Source organism: Dreissena polymorpha, chromosome 15, assembly GCF_020536995.1.
Source record: "Dreissena polymorpha isolate Duluth1 chromosome 15, UMN_Dpol_1.0, whole genome shotgun sequence".
Classification (NCBI taxonomy): domain Eukaryota; kingdom Metazoa; phylum Mollusca; class Bivalvia; order Myida; family Dreissenidae; genus Dreissena; species Dreissena polymorpha.
In genome coordinates this window covers 57,182,539-57,194,562 of record NC_068369.1, presented here as the reverse complement: position 1 = coordinate 57,194,562, position 12,024 = coordinate 57,182,539, and the positions used below count along the sequence as shown (strand labels likewise).

General features: G+C 38.1%; 2 protein-coding genes across 2 annotated transcripts in view; one reads left to right on the top strand and one right to left on the bottom strand.

Annotated features, from left to right (window-relative positions):
• LOC127860914 (uncharacterized protein KIAA1958 homolog) overlaps positions 1 to 12,024 on the bottom strand; it is a 217,918-nt gene that overhangs the window by 75,344 nt on the left and 130,550 nt on the right. The window lies entirely within an intron of this gene.
• LOC127860913 (bifunctional purine biosynthesis protein ATIC-like) overlaps positions 1 to 12,024 on the top strand; it is an 81,463-nt gene that overhangs the window by 30,657 nt on the left and 38,782 nt on the right. The window contains exon 2 of the mRNA XM_052399226.1: positions 9,991 to 10,117. Within this exon, the coding sequence (XP_052255186.1) occupies positions 9,991 to 10,117 (127 nt within the window). The remainder of the gene's footprint in view (positions 1 to 9,990; positions 10,118 to 12,024) is intronic.

Sequence of the window (12,024 nt, the reverse complement as noted above, 5' to 3'; positions counted from 1 at the left end):
GGGCCGAATAAGGCCGAATATTTCATCAAAAAAAAACACTGGTTAATATCAGCCCTTCCACAAGCTTTCAAAAGTTGAAAGCCATAAATTTTGGACGTCCCAGATAATACAGTTGGAAGTCCCAATTTCATTTCAATGATTATTTTAGTAAACCCTACCCTATGTGTCGATTGCTGGATACAGGCATGTTCCAACTCTATCCATTACCCTATAATCCAGTATAATTGCAATTTCAATGTTCAAAACAAAAATATGACCAGTATTGACACTAATGTGTTTAAGAATTTTATAAACTCAAACGTCCGCCATTATACGCAAGCGCATATATGCAAAGTGAATTTTTGGATGGGATAGTTCCCATGGAACATGCGTAAATCAAGTGACACAATGTGCAAGCATCGAGCACTGTTCATATTTTGTTATAACAATCAATCGATGTGTGGCTTCAACTTAATTTATTATTAGTAAATTTACGTATTTGTTCTATAGTTTCAATGGGTCAATACTTTCTCATCGTGTGTATAATTTTTGATTCCGATTTGTTTTTTATGATTTTGGGGGAGCATAAAAGTCGCCGCTTCGTCTGTCCATCCGTCCGTGCACAATTTTTGTCGGGGCTATTTCTCAGCAACTAATGACCGGAATTCAATGAAACTTTATGGGAAGCTTCACTAACAAGAGGAGATGTGCATATTATCAGTAGGTTCTGGTCGGATGATTTTTATGCCCCCTTTCGAAGAGATATAGAGATCTAAGAGATATAGAGATGGGACTGTCCGTCTGTCTGTCAGTCTTTTCGTCACCCTTTGCGTTTAGGTTTCTAAAAATGCTCATAACTTCTATGTCCCTTTCAAGATATAACCTTCATATTTGGTATGCATGTGTATATGGAAGAGGCTTTTCCATACACACAAAAATTGTCACCCCTGTGACCTTGACCTTGAACTTAGGGTCCGCGTTTAGGTTTCGAAATCTGCGTTTAAGTTTCGAAAAATGCTCATAACTTCTATGTCCCTTGAGATATACATGTAACCTTCTTATTCGGTATGCATGTGTATATGGATGAGGCATTTCCATACGCACTAAAATTTTCACCCCTGTGACCTTGACCTTGAACTTAGGGTCCGCGTTTAGGTTTCAAAATCTGCGTTTAAGTTTCGAAAATTGGTCATAACTTCTATGTCCCTTGAGATATAACCTTCATATTTGGTATGCATGTTTATATGGACGAGGCCTTTCCATACGCACAAACATTTTGACCCCTGTGACCTTGACCTTGAACTAAGGGTCCGCGTTTAGGTTTCAAAATCTGCGTTTAGGTTTCGAAAAATGCTCATAACTTCTATGTCCCTTGAGATATAACCTTCATATTTTGTATATGGAGGAGGCCTTTCCATACGCACAAATTTTTTTACCCCTGTGACCTTGACCTTTAACTTAGGGTCCGCGTTTAGGTTTCGAAATCTCCGTGTAAGTATTGAAAAATGCTCATGACTTCTATGTCCCTTGAGATATAACCTTCTTATTTCATATGCTGAGGCCTTTTCATTCGCACACAAATTTTTACCCCTGTGACCTTCACCTTGAACTTAGGGTCCGGGGTTAAGTTTCGAGATCTGTGTTTAGATTTCGATAAATGCTCATAACTTTTATCAAAGCGTTTATAGGTGGCATATGTCATCCTATAGTGACAGCTCTTTTTTTATGCCTCCGAAGGAAGGCATATAGTGCTCTGACTGTCCGACCGTCTGTCCGTCTTTTCGTCACACTTTGTGTTTACTTGTTATTAATTTGCTTAATCATTTGCAAATGGTGCCTTTGGCTTTGTGACTTTTGGATTTCAATGTTCTTTTTAGCTTGAGTATTATATATAAAATATATATAGTGGAGCCATCCTACTCACGTCGGCGTTCCGTTTCTGTGCTATTTCCGTTAGCGTGCAAATGTTAACGTTTTTGTACTACCCCATTTATTTTCATTGTCCCTTGACATATTGCTTTCATATTTTTCATACTTGTTTACCAACATCACCCCAATCTATAAACAAGAGCAGACAACTCTTTCAAGCATTTTGTCATAATAATTTCCCCTTTTACACTTAGAATATGCATATTATTGATTAATCTATGTTAAAGTTTGCGTACTTCCCCAAATATTTCCTATATCCTTTGACATATTGCTTTTATATGTTGCATACTTGTTTACCAACATGACCCCAACCTATAAATAAGAGCAGACCACTGTATCAAGCATTTTGACATAATTATGGCCCCTTTTACACTTAGATAATTGAACATTTTGCTTAAATTGCCATGACTTCTTTATTTATTATCACATTTGATTCATACTGTGACAAAACAACACTTACCTGACATACCACAATGCACTCCACCCAAACAATACCCCACGCCCCTACCCAAAATCCCTCCCCCCCCAACTTCCTGCCCCCCCAGAGCTCCAGATAAGGGTCGTATTTTCTTGAATCTTAAAATCTTGTCGTACCATTAAGAATTACAAAATCATGTTACGAATATTATTTTTACATCGGTTCGTATCGATTTTTATTGAGTTCTTTTCGCGTATCAAAGATCTTTGCGGTGCTTATATAGAATGGTTATCGGGTTTGTTTAACAAAGCGCATTTTTTTCCAATAAAAGCGGCGTATACAGTCTATCTGTCAAAAACAATGGCGGCGCCCAAAGAGCGTCCTGAAAAACTGCAAAGTGTCAAAAAACACACTTTTAACATATTGTACGCAAAGTGAGCCGAAGGTAAATGTTTAGAAAGACATTATAGAAAAAATGTTATATGATGTTGTATGTTCAGTTGCAGACACAGTCGGAAAAGCTAAACAAAAACGCGACACGACGGGTCCAAACTTAAACACAAAAAAAAACATTGAACGAGTGAAAGGGACAAGTCCCGTGGCTAATCGTTGAAAAGATTGAAGGGGAGACCCGTTTTTAATGTGAAATATGTAAAAATTCATCTAAACACAGTTTGGCCATATGAAGGTATTGGAAAAATAAAATTGCATAATACTGAAAAGACACTGTTGAACTCGTATAAATAAAGTTGCTAGTATGTTTATTTTGGAAAAAAAAATTGCATGAAAATAACCATTATTATTTATTTTAGGTCATTTAGAAAAAATAAGAATTATTTTCCAAAACTTAGTAGTAACGTTAAGAATAAAATTTCAGAGTTAAGAATTCTTTTTGAAAATCTGGTAGTAATTTAAGAATTTCACAAAACCTTATCTGGAGCTCTGCCCCCCCCCCCCCAATTTTTATACGCCCGTCTATGACGGGACGTATTATGGTATACCCCGCGTCCGTCTGTCCGTCCGTCCGTCTGTTAATGTCGTACGCTACGTCAAATATCCTTTGACAGATTTTCTTCAAATTTTAACACAATCTTAATATTGATAAACCCTGATCCCCTTTCGTTTTTGACGGAATTCTGAATTGTCGTTCCAGAGTTATGTGACTTTGTTCGTCAAAATTTCGTGATTTCATTGAATGTCCTACTGTAGCTCAAATATCCTTCGATGGATTTTTTTCAAATTTCAACACAATCTTAATATTGATAAACCCTGATCCCCTTTCGTTTTTGACGGAATTCTGAATTGTCGTTCCAGAGTTATGGGACTTTGTTCGTCAAAATTTCGTGATTTCCATGCTCATGTACTTATAAAATAAACCATGTATTCAAATACAAATAAACTGAAGTAAAAAATGATTCAAAGGGTTATTTATTACCTTACTACTTCATTGGCGAACGACGGGCGTATCATGCGCTCATGGCGCAGCTTTTATTTGTTTAAAGATCATCTAATAAATTACCACACCCCACATTATACCCCCCTCTCACCCCCCCTACACACACCTACCCCCCCCCCCCCCCCCCCCCCGGCCATTTTTAGCTCATCTATTTTTTGAAAAAAAATTATGAGCTATTGTCATCACCTTGGCGTCGGCGTTGGCGTTGGCGTCGGCGTCCGGTTAAGTTTTGCGTTTAGGTCCACTTTTCTCAGAAAGTATCAATGCTATTGCATTCAAACTTGGTACACTTACTTACTATCATGAGGGGACTGGGCAGGCAAAGTTAGATAACTCTGGCGTGCATTTTGACAGAATTATGTGCCCTTTTTATACTTAAAAAATTTAAAATTTTGGTTAAGTTTTGCATTTAGTTCCACTTTTCTCAGTAAGTATCAATGCTATTGCATTCAAACTTGGTACACTTACTTACTATCATGAGGGGACTGGGCAGGCAAAGTTAGATAACTCTGGCATGCATTTTGACAGAATTATGTGCCCTTTTTATACTTAGAAAATTGACAATTTTGGTTAAGTTTTGTGTTTAGGTCCATTTTATTCCTTAAGCATCAAAGCTATTGCTTTCATACTTGCAACACTTACTAACTATCATAAGGGGACTGTGCAGGCAAAGTAATGTAACTCTGACTGGCATTTTGACAGAATTATGTGCCCTTTTTATACTTAGAAAATTGAAAATTTGATTAAGTTTTGTGTTTAGGTCCACTTTATTCCTACAGTATCAAAGCTATTGCTTTCATACTTGCAAGATTTATGAACTATCATAAGGGGACCGTGCAGGCAAAGTTATGTAACTCTGACTGGCATTTGGACGGAATTATGGGCCCTTTATACTTAGAAAATTGAAAATTTGGTTAAGATTTATGTTTTGGTCCACTTTACCCCTAAAGTATCATAGATATTGCTTTCATACTTGGAACACTCACAAACTATCATAAGGGTACAGTAAAAGGACAAGTTTTATAACTCTGGTTGTCATTGTTACGGAATTATGGCCCTTTTTTGACTTAGTAACTTTTAATATATGGTTAAATTTTGTGTTTCGATCCACTTTACTTCTTAAGTATCAAGGCTATTGCTTTCAAACTTCAAATACTTACATGCTATCATGAGGTTACTGTACCTGGCAACTTGAATTTTACTTTGACCTTTGAATGACCTTGACTCTCAAGGTCAAATTATTAAATTTTGCTAAAATTGCCATAACTTCTTTATTTATGATTAGATTTGATTGATACTTTGATGAAACTACTCTTACCTGACATACCACAATAGACTCCACCCAAACCATCCCCCGTGCCCTCCCCCCCTCCCCCCCCCCTCCCCCCTCCCCCCGCCCTAATTTTTTTTTTTTTTTTTTTTTTTTTTTTTTTTTTTTTTTTTTTAAGATCATCTCACAAATGACCACCACACCCTCACACTATACCCCCCCCACCCCACCCCCCCCCCCATTTTTTTTTTTTTTTTTTTTTTTTTTTTAAGATCATCTCACAAATTACCACCACACCCTCACACTATACCCCCCCCCTCCCATTTTTTTTTTTTAAAACTGTTATGTTTGAAATACCGTCCAACAACCATCGCACCCAAAACCCCCCCCTCCCATCGCCCCCCCCCCCAACCCCCCCCCCCCCCCCCCCCCCCCCCCCGATTTTTTTTTTTTTTTTTTTTTTTTTTGGTTCGCTTTTTTGGAAGATAATGTAATAAATGTCCACAACCCCACACTATACACCCCTCTTCACTCCACTCCTCCCTCCTTTGTGATTGAAAATGAGAGTCCCTTCACCTTTAAAAAGAAAATAGATGAGCGGTCTGCACCCGCAAGGCGGTGCTCTTGTTTTTTTAAACATCATCTTACAAATAAACCCACCCCACATTTACCCCTCTCAGCCCCCACCCCCCTACCCCACCCAATTTTTCCTTCCTTTCTTATTTTGAAAGATCATCTAATAAATAACCACACCCCATATTATACCCCCCTCTCAGCCCCACCCCTACCCCCCCCCCCCCCAAAAAAAACAGTTTTTTTTCCTCTTTTATTTTGGAAAGCTCGTCTAATAGATGACCTCACCCCTGATTATAGCCCATCTCACCCCCCCCCCCCCCCCCCCCTCCAAAAAAAAATAAATAAATAATATGTTTTGCTTTTTTTATTTTTGAAAGTTCGTCTAATAAATGATTGAATATTAACAATTTCCCGATAATGGCTTTCGTTATACTGTCAAGCACTGGAATAGTCAAGCCCGCTGTCCTCTGACAGCTCTTGTTTTAACTATTTTTATGCCCCCGGATCGAAAGATTGGGGGTATATTGTTTTTGGCCTGTCTGTCTGTCTGTGTGTCATTCATTCATTCATTGTGTGTGTTCCAAAACTTAAACCTTGGTTAAAGTTTTGCAATAACTTTTGCAATATTGAAGATAGCAACTTAATATTTGGCATGCATGTGTATCACATGGAGCTGCACATTTTGAGTGGTTCAAGGTCAAGGTCATCCTTCAAGGTCAAATATATGGACGCAAAGCGGCGCAATAGGGGGCATTGTGTTTCTGACAAACACATCTCTTGTTCACAGAGTTATGGCCCTTTGAAATTTTCCATTAACTATACATATGGTGCAATTATTGTCCGGGCTATTTCTCAGCAACTAATGACCGGAATTCAATGAAACTTTATGGGAAGCTTCACTACCAAGAGGAGATGTGCATATTATCAGCAGGTTCTGGTCGGATGATTTTTCACAGAGTTATGGCCCTTTGAAATTTTCTATAAAAAAATTCTTGTCCCCCCAACTACTGTGTCCTCAAGACGTTTCCTGTTATCTTAATATATAGTGCAATAATGTGACAAAAAAAAACATTGAGGAGCATCACCCGTCTCTGACGGTTTCTTGTTTTCATTCTAAAATACTACAAGTACTGTGTTGCACTCTATATTTAGTTACAGCACATGGCAGTATTTAACACGCATGCTTTCCATGGATTTTTCATGGCATAGTGAATGGTGCACATGGCCCTCAATCTATCAAATCTGCCGCCGAATTTCGGTGGCAGTCCCCCACCTGAAAAGTATACTTTTTTCCCCTTTTTGGGGGAAAAATTCCCCCTAAAAAAAAAAAATATATTTTTTTTTTTATTTTTTTTTAATAGAAACATGTGTCTCATGATTATTATATCTCAATTCTTTTTCAATTTAATCTTTTCAAACATACTAAATTATGAAAAATGCAATGGATATAGTGCAAACATGTACAAATGAAATAATGAGAGAGTAAGTAAAAAAATCCCCCAAAAAGGGAAACGCCGCGAAAATTCCCCCTCCTAAGTGCTGCGGACCCCTTCCCCCAAAGTAGTGTGAGGGCCCTGGTGCATATGCGCTCAAAGAGACCTAATTATATACATGTAATCAAGTGGCTGAAGAAAAATTGTGCAATTCAGTTCTATAAATGGACATGATGAAATAAATTGTTACCGCATAAAATTTGAAACGGGTATTGTTTTCACAGTCTCTCAGCCCCACCCCCTACCCTCCCCCCCCCAAAAAAAAACAGTTTTTTTTTCCTCTTTTATTTTGGAAAGCTCGTCTAATAGATGACCTCACCCCTGATTATAGCCCATCTCACCCCCCCCCCCCCTCCAAAAAAAAATAAATAAATAATATGTTTTGCTTTTTTTATTTTTGAAAGTTCGTCTAATAAATGATTGAATATTAACAATTTCCCGATAATGGCTTTCGTTATACTGTCAAGCACTGGAATAGTCAAGCCCGCTGTCCTCTGACAGCTCTTGTTTTAACTATTTTTATGCCCCCGGATCGAAAGATTGGGGGGTATATTGTTTTTGGCCTGTCTGTCTGTCTGTGTGTCATTCATTCATTCATTGTGTGTGTTCCAAAACTTAAACCTTGGTTAAAGTTTTGCAATAACTTTTGCAATATTGAAGATAGCAACTTAATATTTGGCATGCATGTGTATCACATGGAGCTGCACATTTTGAGTGGTTCAAGGTCAAGGTCATCCTTCAAGGTCAAATATATGGACGCAAAGCGGCGCAATAGGGGGCATTGTGTTTCTGACAAACACATCTCTTGTTCACAGAGTTATGGCCCTTTGAAATTTTCCATTAACTATACATATGGTGCAATTATTGTCCGGGCTATTTCTCAGCAACTAATGACCGGAATTCAATGAAACTTTATGGGAAGCTTCACTACCAAGAGGAGATGTGCATATTATCAGCAGGTTCTGGTCGGATGATTTTTCACAGAGTTATGGCCCTTTGAAATTTTCTATAAAAAAATTCTTGTCCCCCCAACTACTGTGTCCTCAAGACGTTTCCTGTTATCTTAATATATAGTGCAATAATGTGACAAAAAAAAACATTGAGGAGCATCACCCGTCTCTGACGGTTTCTTGTTTTCATTCTAAAATACTACAAGTACTGTGTTGCACTCTATATTTAGTTACAGCACATGGCAGTATTTAACACGCATGCTTTCCATGGATTTTTCATGGCATAGTGAATGGTGCACATGGCCCTCAATCTATCAAATCTGCCGCCGAATTTCGGTGGCAGTCCCCCACCTGAAAAGTATACTTTTTTCCCCTTTTTGGGGGAAAAATTCCCCCTAAAAAAAAAAAAAAATATTTTATTTTTTATTTTTTTTTAATAGAAACATGTGTCTCATGATTATTATATCTCAATTCTTTTTCAATTTAATCTTTTCAAACATACTAAATTATGAAAAATGCAATGGATATAGTGCAAACATGTACAAATGAAATAATGAGAGAGTAAGTAAAAAAATCCCCCAAAAAGGGAAACGCCGCGAAAATTCCCCCTCCTAAGTGCTGCGGACCCCTTCCCCCAAAGTAGTGTGAGGGCCCTGGTGCATATGCGCTCAAAGAGACCTAATTATATACATGTAATCAAGTGGCTGAAGAAAAATTGTGCAATTCAGTTCTATAAATGGACATGATGAAATAAATTGTTACCGCATAAAATTTGAAACGGGTATTGTTTTCACAACTTACTCTCCATACGTAATTAATTGCTCACCATTTGCATTTACCTTCTCATAAGGAACAATGTTGTTTGAGTAATTGTTTACGGTAAAAAGATGTGATGATGATGCCCTATACCGTCTTTCATGTACCGTTTAATTATACATGTACTGTTGGATATTACGTTAATTTTAAAAATGTGATTCCTTGTAAATCAATCTGCTATAAACACTAACTTCAATACTGACGTCAATAAAAAATAATGATCGCCAGTTAACCCCGCCGTTATACACATTTTCGTTACCGATTGGACGCTGAACAGCACAGTTTGGCGACTGGTAAGTTACCAAAAATTTCTCGTGGTGCATCAGCGTCAGCATACATGGCTGTGTAATGTGACTTTATTATTCGATACTCTGATATCTCTTATCATTAGATGGTCTATTACCTCATGTCGCTTTTATGGCAATTTAGAGCGGAGTTAACGGAGTGAATGATCAGATTAACATGTACAATGTTGATTTGTAAGTCCCATTTATTAGAACAGATTGCATGCGTATTATCGAATGTCCAAATGACTTACACCATTTGTGAAACGGATGAACAACTGCTGTTTTTGGGCGTAATTTACGCCCGAGAAATTACGCCCGAGCATCCATTAAAAGAAGCGCTGATTAATATAATATTGAAATCACTTGTATTCATAATTTTAAGTATTTTTCATAAAAAAATCGGCAACAATAATTTCCCAAATTTACTCAAAATAATGAGATTTTTTCGCAATTCAAAGGGACCCTGCCCAAATCCAAAAAAGGTTAAAAAACACTGAAGGCATTTTACCATCAATTAACATAGTAACAAGCTATGCTATCTCTTCCAGGAGACCATGTTCTCTAGGTAGAGCACAATAACACATGCCATTATGGTTTTTCCTAAATTTCACATCTATCACAACTCAAAGTTGCATAGTTTGTCGTTTGTAGAAGTTTTGTAAAATAATGAGTACAAATATACCAAATTACGTGTAACCAAGAACTCTGATATTGGATCAGTTGGCAGCTCTGTAAGTTATATGTGACTAGGTCTGAGACTGAAACTTCTGAAAATATGGAGTTAATTAACATTGCATTGTTGTCTTCCACTTCCAGCATTGTTGAGTGTCTCAGACAAGACTGGGCTTCTTGAGTTTGCTACGGACCTGAGTGTGCAGGGATTCAAACTGGTTGCCTCTGGGGGCACAGCCAAGGCTCTAAGAGAAGCTGGTCTTCAAGTCAGGTATGCAGTGTGTTTTTATGCCCCAGTAGGGTGGCATATAGCAGTTGAACTGTCCGTCAGTCCGTCTGTCTGTCTGTCAGTCCGTCCGAAAACTTAAACATTGCTTATAACTTTTGCACTAGCTTCTTCTTAAGAAGGTTATAAGCAACTTAATACTTGGCTTGCATGTATATCTCATGGAGCTGCACATTTTGAGTGGTGAAAGGTCATCGTCATCCTTCAATGCCAAAGGTCAAAAAAACAAATCCAAGGGAAGTAACAACCTTTAAAGAGAGATAATTTCTAATAATTATTTGGCAGGTACAGATCATTTTTATGCCCCCCTTCGAAGAAGAGGGGGTATATTGCTTTGCACATGTGGTCGGTATGTCGGTCGGTCGGTCCACCAGGTGGTTTCCGGATGATAACTCAAGAACGCTTGGGGCTAGGATCATGAAACTTCATAGGTACATTGATCATGACTCGCAGATGACCCCAATTGATTTTGAGGTCACTAGGTCAATGGTCAAGGTCACGGTGACCCGAAATAGTAAAATGGTTTCCGGATGATAACTCAAGAACGCTTAGGCCTGGGATCATGAAACTTGATAGGTAGATTGATCATGACTTGCAGTTGACCCCTATTGATTTTCAGGTCACTAGGTCAAAGGTCAAGGTCACAGTGACCCAAAATAGTAAAATGGTTTTCGGATGATAACTCAAGAACGCTAAATTATGCCTAGGATCATGAAACTTCGTAGGTAGATTGATAATGGCTGGCAGATGACCCCTATTGATTTTCAGGTCACTAGGTCAAAGGTCAAGGTCAGGGTGACCCGAAATAGTAAAATGGTTTCTGGATAATAACTCAAGAACGCTTATGCCTAGGATCATGAAACTTCATAATGTAAATTGATCATGACTCGCAGATGACCCCTATTGATTTTCAGGTCACTAGGTCAAAGGTCAAGGTCACGGTGGAGCGAAATAGTAAAATGGTTTCCGGATGATAACTCAAGAACGCTTATGGCTAGGATCATGAAACTTCATAGGTACATTGATCATGACTGGCAGATGACCCCTATTGATTTTCAGGTCTTAAGGTCAAAGGTGAAGGTCACAGTTACAGAAAAACATATTCACACAATGGCTGTCACTACAAGGGAGAGCTCATATGGGGTCATGCTTGTTTTACAAACAGCCCTTGTTACAAGGGAGGTACTATTTATTTAAGGGATATAATAAAAAAACTAAACTTACATCAAAGCGGCACAGTAGGGGGCATTGTGTTTCTGACAAACACATCTCTTGTTTCTTTCAAAATTGGACCCTGTAGAAGGATCATTCCCAATTGAAAAGAGTGTATATTTATCCCAAATGGCACATACAAATTAAAATAAGTAATTATTTCATCTCCCATCATGCTTTATAAGTTGAACAGTAGTAAATGTAATATTGAAATCACTTTCATTCTAAATTTGAAAGCATTTGTTAGCTGAACAACAATTACACTTATTTTTTAACCAGGTTTTCCGAAGGAAAAAACTGGTTATTAGATTGGCGAATGCGGGCGGGCTAGCTGGCTGGCTGGCGGGCTGGCTGGCTGGCGGGCTGGCGGAACAAGCTTGTCCGGGCCATAACTTTGTCGTTCATTGTGAGATTTTAAAATCATTTGGCACATTTGTTAAACATCATTAGACGGTGTGTCGCGCGAAAAAATTACGTCAATATCTCCAAGGTCAAGGTCACACTTTGAGTTCAAAGGTAAAAAATAGCCATAAATAAGCTTGTCTGGGCTATAACTATGTCATTCATTATGAGATTTTAAAATCATTTGGCACATTTGTTCACCATCATGGGACGGTGTGTCGCACGAAAGAATCACGTCAATATCTCCAATGTCAAGGTCGCCACGACTAAAAATAGAT